Source organism: Lissotriton vulgaris, unplaced genomic scaffold (assembly GCF_964263255.1).
Source record: "Lissotriton vulgaris unplaced genomic scaffold, aLisVul1.2 SCAFFOLD_3794, whole genome shotgun sequence".
Classification (NCBI taxonomy): Eukaryota; Metazoa; Chordata; class Amphibia; order Caudata; family Salamandridae; genus Lissotriton; species Lissotriton vulgaris.
In genome coordinates, this window is record NW_028249516.1 from 159,558 (window position 1) to 172,850 (window position 13,293).

Here is a 13,293-nt window from a genome sequence, read left to right on the forward strand (position 1 = left end):
CTCTTCAGCGACGACAGGCGGTGGAGGTTCGGGCCACTCGGGTTCTTCAGTGGATGGGATGGCGCGGGTGGCCATGGATCGGGTCGTCGCACAGACCCATTCAGGGAGACCAAGCATCCCCAGGTGCTCTCTTTGTTCAACGGCGGCCCAGGGGGAGCTCTCGAGATCGTTCTCCAGGAGGCAGTCCACGGGGGCATCGTCTCGGACGGTCACTTTCAGCATGCCCGACACTCCCCCCCCACTCGAAGGGGACGCGGGCCATCTGGCACAGGCTTTCGGAGTTGTCCGCAGACCGTACTGGACAAAGTACGTTGGGCAAGATCTGATCGGGGGTCACCAGATGGCAACGGACTGCGGTCACACTGGCCCCCGTGTCGCGGAGGGCTTCGGCCCGGTGTCCATTAATGGTGACCCACTGGCTGTACTTCTGCGTGTTGGCTGGGATGGGGCCCAGCGGGACCATGTCCCTTTCCCCTAGACATACCAGGGACATGGCTGCAGGTTCCCACTCGGTCTGGTAGTGTTCGCACTCTTCGTCTTCTTCTCCGCCTTGCTCTTCTCCGAGGGCGACGGCGGTGATCTGGCGGTTCATTGGACCCGGGGCCTGGACTGACTGGTTTCTCGGACAGTTGGGGTCATTGGCGTAATGGCCGGGCCGCTTGCATTTGTGGCAGACAAGGTTGGATCGGAATCCCGGTCACGTCGGAGGGCTTCCTCTTCCGGCCGGAGACGGGGGGTCGCTAGTGGTGGGCACCGTGACGGTGTCCCTGCCCCGACCCTGACCTCCTCCTCCCCCTCGCGGACGGTGGGACCCCTGGGAGGCTCTGTTTTGTTCGCCCGGCCAATTCCGGGGGACCCGGGTGCTCTCCCATCGATCCGCTTCGATGGAGAGTTTCCGGGGTTCGGTCAGCTTGCTTTTGAGGAGATGCTGCCTTAGTTCAACGAAACAATTTTTGGATAAGTGCTCCCACACAATGAGATCGAATAATTGTTCGTAGGTGGAGACCTGGCTGCCTTTGATCCACCCCTCTAAGGCCCGGATAAAAAAGTTCACATATTCCACCCAGGTGGTACCGGGGATTCTTTTACAGTCTCGAAATCGCTGCCGGTACATCTCGGGGGTGAGCCCATAGCGAGTGAGAAGGGCGGCTTTCATGTGCTCGTAGGAGGTCATCTCTGCGTCGGGGAGTTGTAGCAGGGCATCTCTTCCTTCGTTGACGAATCAACCCCACAACCCGGCTCCCCAGTCATTTCGCGGGATACGGTGGGAGATCATGGCTACCTCGTAGGCCTTGAACCATTGCTGGATGTCGTCGTTCCGGTAGTACTCTCGGACGACGTCTTTGGGAATGTGGACCTTGGTGTCCGCAGGGGGAGCGGAGCTCTGGTTCTCGGGGACCCCGAGGTCCTGGTTTTGTCGTCGAATCTCTAGTTCTTTTAAACTGCGCTCGTGTCCGTACGCTAGTTTCTTCTCTTCCAGCTCCCTCTGGCTTTTTTCTTCTTCTCGTTCTTCCCGTAGCCGTAAGTGTTCGAGGGCTATCTTTTTTTCTGCTAGTTTTAGTTCCTCATCTAAGCGGAGTCGAGCCAGTTCCAACTCGTGGAGCCGGCTCCTCTCCCGTTCTCGGGCTTCCTCGGAAGGGAGGCCCGCTCTTCTTTCTTCTTCTGGTGTTGCAATTGTTTCTGTGGTCTCGATGCTTTCGTTTTGGGGTGGGGACGCTTCTGTCTCCCCCCAAGACTCCCAAGATGTGCTTGAGGTCATCTTTGGTGCTCAGTCCCGTTGTAGCGATGCCCAAGTCCATGCAGAATGGTTTTAATTCCTTGTGGCTGTATTCTTCTAGCCGTTCCATCTGGAATTTTGCGGTTGTTCCGGTCTCTTTTGTCGTCATTGTTGCTGTGTGTCGTGGGGTGAGTTACTCTCCGTACGATTATGCGTTGGCTCGAATCCCGCCGCTGCCACCAATGTTAGACGGGGACCCTGAGGGTCGGCCGAGCAAGGGGGAGAGGCCTCTTGGCGAGGCCCTCTCCTTAGATCGTACGGACGAGCAACTACCCCCCCCCCACAGATAGACGCCACACAAAGATAGGTTCTGCACACTTTTATAGGTTTTCTTAAGTAGGTTATACTGGACGATACAGTAGGATCAGGATATGGTGATTCCTTCAATTCTAGTCTCTGGGGGGTAAAGGGGTAGCGGGACAGTCTCGGTACCGGTCCGGTACAGGCATATAGCTCTCAATCCTCGAGCTGGAGGGTTCTCAAGTAGGGGCCGCGGCAGCGCCAGCAGGCCTTCAAGGATAGTTCACGAGGATAAGCCGCGCCAGCGCCAGCAGGCTTGCAAGGATGGTTCACGAAGAGGATGAGCGCAGCAGCGCCAGCAGGCCTTCAAAGATGGTTCACGAAGAGGATGAGCCGCGGCAGCGCCAGCAGGCCTTCAAGGATGGTTTACGAACAGGATGAGCCGCGGCAGCGCCAGCAGGCCTTCAAGGATGGTTCACGAAGAGGATGAGCCGCGGCAGCGCCAGCAGGCCTTCAAGGATGGTTTACGAAGAGGATGAGCCGCGGCAGCGCCAGCAGGCCTTCAAGGATGGTTCACGAAGAGGAGCCGCGGCAGCGCCAGCAGGCCTCCAAGGATGAGTTCGTCTAGGTGTCTCTCGACTCCAGGATACAACTGGCTTCCTGCTCTGGAGCTACCCCAGTTATAGGTCTGGCGCCCTTTGATGTCCGGACCCTCGCACTTGGAGGTCGGGGGGTCCGGGATGAGGGAGTCCAGACACCCAGCAGGGGGGTGGAGCCAGTGCCCAGGGAGGCTGGGGGCGATCAAAAACCAGGCGGAGGGGAGCCATCCACACTCCTTCTCCCACTGACTCGCCAAGTGGTCTCATTACCCCCTGGGTGGATGGTGGTGCCTCGATGTCGGGGCCTGGCTGGGCCTGAGGCTGAGGTCGACACGAGGCCTGGTCGTGGAGGGTCCAAGATGGCGGCTGGGCCGGGGACGGTGGTTCGGGAAGGGACCCGGGCCAGCCGAGAATGTTGTGGTTACGAGCCTGGGCTCCGTCGGGGAAGAGCTGGGGGTTGACCCAGCGGGCTGCAGGTGTAGTTCTTGTCCGGGGAACAGGGGTGGTAGTAGTCCGAGACCCGCCATGCGGGGAGGGGTCGGGCATGCCACGAGGCCTGTCCAACATGCATCTTTGTAGTTCCAAGCCCCCGTCTGCCGATGAGGCCATTGCACCATTGCCTGGAAGGCCAGTTATGTCAACTCTCAGGCAATTGGCAGGATACGTTGTCTCTTTCACAAACCACAATTCAGTTCCTCTCATGGTAACACATATGCTGAAGTGTATCCATTTTCAGCCTGAAGCACAGTATCTAACCATCATTCCTAGCTCTTGTCTCCTGGGCTGTGGAGCTCATGTGGATGGTGTTGCTATCCAAGGTTTGTGATTCGCAGAAAAAAACCTACTACATTAACCTCCAGAAGTTGAAGGTGATTCATTTGACGTGGAAGTTCTTTATACCTGGCTTCACAGTGTCTTCCTTGCTTGTTCAGACGGGCAACACCACAACAGTTTATTATCTCAACAAGCAAGAAGACACAACAGCCAGAGAGGTGCCTCCAGAAATGCACCTGTGCAGATGATTGATTAGGAGAAACCTGCACACTCAGTAGTCCATCAACAAGGAATCCTTAATACTCAAGAGAATTCTTTAAATAGGATGATACAAGAGAATCACATTTGAGTACTAGATGACAAAGTCCTGCCAGACATCGTTTGCCAATGCGGTCTTTCAGTCGTCGACCTATTCACAAACATAGACAACAGTAAATTCCCAAATTACACATCCAGGTATTATGAGCCAGGAAGCCTGGGGAATGGTCTTTTGGTCCGAAGTTTGTTTACACTTTTTCTCCAATATTATTGATTCTTTTGATTATCCTCAAACTAGTGAAAGACAGAATGAGAGTGATTCTGACAGCGTCAGAGCGGCAGTGGCAGAGGTATTACCATGCCCTTTTATATTTATCTGAACATTCATACAAGAGACTGCCCTGCAGGCCAGCTCTCCTAATCACGTTCGGGGACTATTTCAATTTCAAAACACTTTATTCGGTTTTAAGTTTTAAAACCATAAAAGATACATAGTTAAAACATATTAAAACAGTTCAACAAGAGTATACCAAGCATGAAGATCCTCCCGACAAGACTCAGCATAATTTATACGAATTAATAAACTGTAAAGGATTCTACACGGTACACACAACAGATACAATTTTTTTTTTTAAACTAATGCAATGTACATGATCAATTCAATCTGGCAGACTATTTCTAATCCTAACAACGGCTTTTGAAAATCCTATCACAAATAAAATACATTCAGGGTGAAGCAGCTGCAGATAAAGGAGAACTCGGCGGACTTGTGAGAATTTCAATTTTTTTAAAAGAGGAAATAAAAAATATTGACATGGTCCCACATAAAAATTACAGAAAAACATTAAGTGAAGCAGATCCTGCGGAGACTTGTAGTGGCACCCACAGGGTGCTAACACTAGGCCTCTGTGGCTACCTTTTGGTACTGCTAATAACAAATGTAAAAAGTCTAACCGGAATCTTGTCAATAGAAAACGTTCTTGAGTAGAGATGGGGTACGTGAGATAGGGCTCAATGCCATAACAGTTTTTAACAGTAAATGATTTCGGACACTCTGTTTGCCTAATTCTTGGTCTTCTCTACTCATAGACCTTACTAGAAGAAAAGAATTCTTTGTAAAGGCAACATCTTTAAAGATCCGGCCAGGTTTGTAAAAAAGATCCGGCCGCCCCAGCTCCTCACAACAATTTTTTATGCACCTTATCCACAGGATGGGTAATCTATGATCTAGATGCATTACTTCAGAAAGAATCTGATGGGTAAGAACTAACTCCTTATTTAACCAGCAGTTTAGCCAAAAGAGTATGGGACGTAGAGCCAATATATCACTTAAAACTTGCACTCCCAGTTCTCCATGTACCACCGCATTTGAAGTACTGTTAGGCACCCCTAATGAACGTTTTAAAAAAGCTCCACTATTTGCAGTGCACCCAAAGCGACATAACCCCAAATTTCGCTGCCGCAGCTGGCTATCGCTACACCTTTGGCCTGATACAGTTTCAGCAATGCCGCCACTGGCCGATTGCCCATTTTAAAGGGAAAATTAAATATGGCAGTATTCGCCCTGGTAACCTCCCCCCTTTTTCTCTCGAGGAGCGGGCCCCATTTGAGAGTGTCGTCAAACAACACCCCAGATAACAAAAGTTATTGGGACTTTTGCATTACCTGCTCTAAAAGGGTTCGGGGACTATTTTCTGCCTCTCAGTCTTCCATTGCTGAGCTTGTTAACCTGGCTTCCGAATTCAATGGAAAGTCGTATGAACATCTTGAATTGGGCCAGATGTGTTCAATTTAGAACGTTCTATTTATTCAGATCGAAGATGTTTTGCATTTGGTGTCTGTTAAAGAAAATTAATCCTACCAAATGCTAAGAAGAAGCTGTGTTCCCTTATCTTCTCGATTTAGCAAAGTCAGGACTGCAGTTTTCTTCTTTAAACCTTGCAGCCATAACAGCGTACAAGAAAACTCCACCAAGTTGTGGTTGTCAAGGATTTTCATGAAGGGATTGAAAAGGTTACTCCCCGCTCTCCCACCATTAAGGAGACCTTTTCTCTCCAGGAGTTGATTGTGGTTCTTTACAAATAATTGTGCCCTCCCTCCATTTGAATTATGTCATGTGTGCAAATTTGTATACTGTGCTGTTTGTGCTAATTTTTTTTCTTTTCTTTGTTTTTCCAAAAATCAATAAAGTTATCATCAAAAAAAATATCTAGGTTGTGGGTTGTAAGTAACCTTGCACTATATGTGATACAGACAAAGTGCTTATGTAAACCCATCCTAGTTTTCTCTAATTTTCAAGAAATCAAAATCTCCCTGCCGACCTTCTTTCAGAAATTGGGTTTTTGATTGGGGGTGGGGAGGTGTGTCAGGGGGGTGGAGGGTAAAAACCCTTCTCAAGAAACAGTCACAATTCTTGTCATGGTGAAACAGCAAAGTCACTAAATTAACCTGTGCTTAACCATCTGGTAGCATAGCACAAAATGGACAAAAGCAGCCAGGCTTAACTTAGAGGCGCAATGCTAAATATGTATGCAGCCCACAAACAGTAATAAAATGGAAACCCAATGCAAAAGATATCCGTTGCCAATTTGGAAATTAGAGTGAAATGTAATAAATAAAAGGAGACCAGAATGATGAAAAAACAATCAGGAGAATCAGAGATATGCATTTTTAAAGGTTTCAGCAAAAATAGCACCAAGTAAGAGGAAGTGCTAACTGTTGGCATCTGATCGTGCTTGATCATGACAAAGTCACAAGTTTAGGCCAATAGCGATGGCGTGCGGGCCGGATACAGAGACCAGATTAGTCTCACTGAAAGTGGTACTGTCTCAAAGTCCTGCGCGCAGTGTTTAAAACTTAACTGTTTCACAGAAGGAGCTCAGCTGATGCCACCTAGGGGGCTATCTAGGGGTCCAGGACATTTGGAGGCACATCTTGCCGCAGAGGCCATCATAGCTCAAGCAGGTCCGGCAGGGCCGGTTGCAGCAGGTCAACTGGGCAGTTGCAGGAAGGCGCCTGGATCTTTTTGTGTCAAAGTATCTCAGAGAAGGAGGTCAGCCAACTTACACTTGGAGTCACTCAGACAACCTGGGGCGAAGGAAGCAGGGACAGTCTTCCTTCTCAGAGAGCTGGACTGGCCTGAAGCAGTAGGGCAGCCCTCTAAAGAACAAGACAGGCCTCAAGCAGCAGGCCTATCTTCTGGGGAACAAGGCAGGCCTCAAGGAGCGGGGCAGTCTCCTCTGGGGAAAAAGGCAGGCCTCGAGCAGCAGGGCAGTCCTGTGGTAGCAGCAGGGCAGACATTTGAAGCTCAAAGCCGGCCTCAAGCAACAGGGCAGTCTTCTGGGGAACAAAGAAGCCCTTCTTCTGTAATGTCCACAGGTGCAGGAGTGAACTGAAGAATTGGTCAGAAGGTCCAATATTTATATCTGGTGCCAGCTTTTGAATTGAGGGAAACCTCTAGGCTATACTCCCCTCCCCCACCTGATTTTGGAAATGTACTTCCTTCTCCTACCCAGGTCCAGGTGGCCTAGGGTGACAATAGGCTGGTGTCAAGTTCTGTTGTGAGTGTGATCGAGCCAGCCCGTTGAAATGTAAAAGGGGATCTGCCTTTCCCAGCTACACCCATGTCCTATTGTTCACTCTTCTGAGCCCAATATGCATTCCTGATTGCGGGGGCAGGTAACCAGCTCCGGCATTTGGAAACTCTTAGAACGCCTCACAGTGTATAGTAGGGAAAATTCAGATTTTCTAAAAGTGAGCTCAAGGAGATGATGGACGGAGCCCTGGAAGCTAAAGAAAGCTTTCAGCGTTCCATCCATCATCTCCTTGTGTTAACTTTCTAAAGGTGGCATTTTCAAAATTGTATTCTAAAATCGGACGTTACCATTTAAGAGGATTAATTTGAGTCCACACATGATATTTTTACTTGTTCCCAGTCAAAAGTTAGATCTTATCAAATGTAATAAGATAACCCAATGTTATTCTATGGGTGAGGTAGACCTCACAGTAGTGTAAAACAAATTTGGGAGTTATTTATTTCCAGGACATGTAAAACTTAAAACCACACGCCCTAGCTTTTAAATACAGTGCACCCTGGCCCATGAGCTGTTTAGGGCCTACAACTTAAGTGACTAACCTGCATTAAAAAGGGAGGTTTAGGCCTGGCAAAAGGATTATTTTGCCAGGTGGGGTTGACAGTTTAAATCTGCACACAGGCTGCAATGGCAGGTCTGAGATATGTTTTAAAAGGCTACTTAAGTGGGCGACGCAATAAGTGCTGCAGACCCAGTAGTATTATTTAATTTATAGGCCCAGGGTACATGATGTACCAATTTACTAGGAACTTATAAGTAAATTATATGTGCCAATCAGGTGTATGCAAAGGTTTTAAGTAGTGAGCACAAGCACTTTAGCACTGGTGAGCAGAGGAGTCTTAAAGCCAACAAAAACAAATTTCAACAACAGGAAGTGAGTAGGAATAATATTTGGGGAACCACCACCCTAAGGTCTGTCGGGTTTAACACCTTACATAAGTTCTAGCTGTAAAAAAATGTGTCTTTCTAGATATATTTTAACTTGTATTCGGGCTTAGTCTCAACTTTGTGTCCCATTAACTTTGGCAAAATACTATGTATTAGATTAGAAGATGCAGCAATTTTGTGAACAAGTGATTTTGTTCTAAACATACCTCTTTTATTGTGTGTTCTGAGAGAACAAAAAGGCAAATGGTTTAAAGTATTTTTTTTTGTAATTGACAGAACAAAAATATCTTCGACTATTTATTTTCAGAGCTCACGGCAGCTGGCTTCGCGATTTCATGAACAGTTTGTTGTTCGAGAAGACTTAATGGGTTTGGCTATTGGAACTCACGGTGCTACTATTCAGCAAGCTAGAAAAGTTCCAGGTGTTACTGCAATAGATTTGGATGAAGATTCATGCACATTTCATATCTATGGAGAGGTACAGTAAAGCATGTATGGCATTGCAAATCCTTTCAAGGTAATACTGAAATATGTTAAAAAGTGCACTACTAAATTTTTGTTCTTTTTTTTCCTGTATTTTTCATTTTTAGGACCACGAGGCTGTGAAAAAGGCTAGAAGTTACCTTGAATTCGCTGAAGATGTGATTCAAGTTCCACGAAATTTAGTAGGTATGTATCTTTTCGAGCAGGATTCATCTAACATGGTATACCAGTAAGTAGAAAGTTACATTTCTGATGTATACATTCCTCACCTGTAGAATTATCTCAGATGTCAGTCTGGATCCAGAAACTTCAAAGCTCTCACATTGCTGGTAGGGGCGCTTGCTACATATCGATGCTGCTGTGGCACCAGATGAACTAACCAAAGCCATATAACAACCACCCCGTGTACAACAATGTCAGATCTCTTTTATCTACACCTTCAACACAACACAGACTTGGAGCTCTTTCTGTCCAGATAGTTATACGTTTTCCTGAAAGAAGTTATACTCCATAATGCTCAGTCTTTAAGCTTTGGAGGAATTGCGAGGGAGAGATGTGCATCACAAGCCCAAACTCCATATGCTTGTGGTACTTGGGATCAGACCATAATTCCCGTTAATGTGACTTGTGCCTCAGTAGGCATTCGAAGGCCATCAAGGAGAGGGATGGCAAGTTGTTTATAGCCCCTTGAGGACAAACAGATTTGTTGTTGTTCAATGCCTCGTTCTAGATCTCCTTCCTCACATTCCTGAGTAACTCAAAGAAGCATAGAACACATGAGAATCGCTCTCGCAGAGTTAAGTCTTCCATCCTTGACGCGTAGTTAGTAATAACTGAGCCATCTAACCCTGCCCTGGGCACCTCTGTACCTCGGCCGAACCCAACTTTGGAGCTAGCTCTTACTTTACGACTCAGTCAGCACCAGCTCCATTCTTGCCAGATCCACTGGCACCAGCACCCCAGATACCGGATTTCCCAGCGCTGACACCATCTTTCCCGGAGTTCCGAGTGACCTATTGTAGTTTTCAGCGTTTTTGCCAGGGCCTCAGACCCTTTAAACGCACCTCTTTGGCCTATGACAACATTCAGCCTCTCTCCATGTTCATACTAATGGTGCCATATAGCATGGGACCCTTTGCACCAGCTCCTCCACCAGCCTTCACACCAGTGCACAACTACATGGTCCCAACATCAGCTCCGTAGCCAGCACTGCCACCTCTGCTGAAGCTGCGCTCAAACCCATCGGCACTACCTCCTTTGCCTGTGCAGCCTACTCCTCAAAAGAGATCCACAAGAAAGATTCAAGGGCATGTTGAAGAAGATTATAGGCAAAAGATCAATCATATCTTTGGAACTGACTCTGGCCCTTTAGAACTGTAACACCAGTGGGATGATGGGGCTGAAGATCCTTATGATATTCCATCCTGTAATCTGCCACTTGTCAGGACATTTCACGAGCTGTCCCACGCCGGATGTCGAGGAGCTGAGGGGTCCGTGTCTGTCGAGACCACCAACAAGCCTTGGCAACCGCAAACAACGTGGTAGGCAAAAAGGAAGCAATGTCAGGACCAGCAAGGTTCAAGTGACTCACCATGAGCGGGAGAGTCAGGGTAGGCCCCGAGCAAGCATGGGAGCCCACTGAAGCCAAAGAAGACCCTCAAGAGGACCCACAGGACGGAGGCAGAGAAGTCGCAAATGGACTTCGAGCAGCTTACCAAAGATGCAGGCCCACATTGCAAAGGATGCTGTGAGGCCAAAGATCTTTGCTTCAGTAGATGCTTGAATATGTAGCTTCTTGGCACCCGAAGTTCTCTGGTGAAGAGAGTCGAAAAGCCTCGGCAAAGGCAAGTCGACGCGGTGCACAGGGGTTCGGTTCCCGTGGTTCCGATGAGGGATACTGGACTCACACTTGGTGAGAAGACAGTGCAGGCCTCGAAAGAATTGTAGAACCACGACCTCTGTTGCTGAGCCTTTCAGAGTTCGTAGGAGCCCAGGATCAGCAGACCAGTCATTTGTGTTGCGGTGCCTGCAGATGCGAGGGAGTGACTCCTTCACCTCAAGGGAGATTCCTGCAGGTGTCTTGGAGGTGCACAGGTTTTGGAAGGTTTCTGTATGGAGCACGGGAACAGATGTTGCAGCAGCCTTGCAGGATGAGGAGAGCAGGAGTCTTCCCAGTTGCCTTCTCAGTGCCCAAGGTGAAGTCCAGCAAAGTCCAGAGGGCCCAAATGGTCAAAGATTAAGTGGTTTCAGATCTTTTTCTTGTCCTGCGACAAATCTAGGAACCCACTCACAGGTAAGCCCTTCCTCCCATATGGCCATGTCTGAACTGGGGTGGCGGAGTGAACTAAAGAATGATGATGGATTAAACCCAAATCAGTTGACTGGCGGTGAGTGCTTGCAATGTTCAACAATCCGCCCATCATCCCCTTTGGTTTTGCTTTGTTCGCCCTAAGTTGGCAGGATATGCCCAGACGTGGGTCCCTTGCTCACTTTGCCACTGGATTCAAGCTAGCCTGGCTGATGATGGCTGATTACCCAGACACCAGTCCCAGGACGCTTGTTTTCGGTCCAGAGAAGACATGGCTTGGCAGTTCGGGCTGGACTGTTCCCATGAGGCACAGGGTCAGACTGATTTGCATATGGCCATGTCTGAACTGGGGTGGTGGAGTGAGCTAAAGATTGATGATGGATTAAATCTAGATCAGTAGACGGGGGTGAGTGCTTGCAATGTTCAACACTCCATCCATCATCCCTTTGGTTTTGCTTTGTTTGATCTAAGTTGGCAGGGTATGCCCAGACGTGGGTCCATTGCCCACTTTTCCACTGGATTCAAGCTAACCTGGCTGATGACGGCTGATTAGCCAGAAACCGGTCCCAGGATGCTTGTTTCCGGTCCAGGGAAGGCATGGTTTGACAGTTCAGGCTGGACTGTTCCCATGAGGCACAGTGTCAGACTGATTTGCATATGGCCATGTCTGAACTGTGGTGGCAGAGTGAGCTAAAGAATGATGATAGATTAAACCCAGATCAGTAGACTGGGGTGAGTGCTTGCAATGTTCAACACTCCGTCCATCATCCCCTTTGGTTTTGCTTTGTCCTTCCAGAGGAGGGGCTGGACAGCATGGAGGCTACTCCATTGTACTTTTTCCAGTTCTGCTTTAGAGCCAAATATGCCCTTGAAGCAGTCTTTGTGTCGGTGGCAAGCACCGTCACCATGCTCCAATAGACTAATCCCTATCTGGGAGGTGGTCATCCGCATCCTGGGGCAGAGCCAGCACCAGACACGGAGCAGTTCCGAAGTGCGGCTTAGGACCAGAGAGTCCTGCACTCCTGTTGAAACGTGGTAACAATCCATTTCAGATACAACATACCTACGTGGAGACAGAGTGGTAAAAAAACCACTATATACCACACAAATTATGTGAATTATATATTTTTAACCTTGTGTGTTTGTCCTGACGAATGTCCCTTAGACCCGGCTGGGCAAAAAAGGACAGAAACATGTCGACCTTTTCTAAAGTGATATAAAGAGATCCATTAACACGATCTTTTATTATACCCTTTCTTTTTAACTACAAAAATTCACTCTTGACAATAAAAGTTTAAACCAGGTAAAAGTGTGTTTTATGTGAATATATCCTTCCCCATTTGGGGGTACACTTATATCTCTGGACACTACCACGCTACACCAGAGATTGTCTCAGGCTTGAGGCTGGCATACAGCACAAACTTGGAACACCCAATGATAATGCCATAACGCATATGTGGGGCGGAAAAACGATATAAACCGCAAAGTATACATAGCGTTTATGAGGGTGATCCATAAAATCTATTTGTAACATGGTTACAAGTGTCCATTCACTGTTGATTACATATACTGAACTGGGGAATTGAATGGACAATTAAATTCCTCCTCCCTATTTTGATTGATATTGGGAGGTGGTCACACCTGACTATGACAGGATATCTATTGCTCTGCCTTCCCCTGCCCGAGCTTGCAGCAGCAGGAGGGCAGAAACATGTCTCTGGTCGGCAGCAGCCCTAGCTTGCTGTCCGGTTCTAGAAGACTGGTACTGGAAGCACTGAGGAGCTTTACAGTGCATGGAATCATATCTCCTACACATTTTTTAAAAAAAAGTTATTTTCATTGACATTTGTCCAACACCCAAATTGCTTTATATAACAGCAGGGCGGCATTTTACCAAAAGTGTACAGGAGTGTTCATAGTCTATAAAATACACAGTAGCTTTGTAATAATACATGCTCCGATAACTCACCACCAATACAGGAGTACATATTCAGCATACGTCTAAATAGGCATAAGGATCAACAAAGAACAATAGAATCTATGAAACCCATAATTTACAGAAGGTAAGGAAGGGGTACAAAATCTTAACAGAAGTGGAAAGTAAAACCCCACCATAACAGTGGCACTGTCAATAGTTTTGCCCACAGTTGGCTCTCCGATAGATTCTTGCTGACTCTGAGTCCAGGTCAGAAATGGTTCTCATATGTTCCGAGGTCTAAAAGTAGGTGGCATAAGTTCCCAAAATGTGCTCAGCTGTGTGTGGCCATAGGTGACATCATTAATCCATCCTGTAATGGAGGGCACCTTTCTTCTGCTCCAGTGGGTTGCAGCCTGCCGTTTAGCAAACAACAAAAGTAGTGCATGTAAATTGCG

General features: G+C 47.8%; 1 protein-coding gene across 1 annotated transcript in view; it reads left to right on the forward strand.

Annotated features, from left to right (window-relative positions):
• The window catches only part of LOC147663554 (fragile X messenger ribonucleoprotein 1 homolog), a 110,382-nt gene extending 98,544 nt beyond the window's left edge, over positions 1–11,838 (forward strand). The window contains exons 5-7 of the mRNA XM_086950363.1: positions 8,437–8,607; positions 8,720–8,798; positions 11,717–11,838. Coding sequence (XP_086806489.1) covers positions 8,437–8,607; positions 8,720–8,798; positions 11,717–11,838 — 372 coding nt within the window. The remainder of the gene's footprint in view (positions 1–8,436; positions 8,608–8,719; positions 8,799–11,716) is intronic.
• The last annotated feature ends 1,455 nt before the right edge of the window (positions 11,839–13,293 follow it).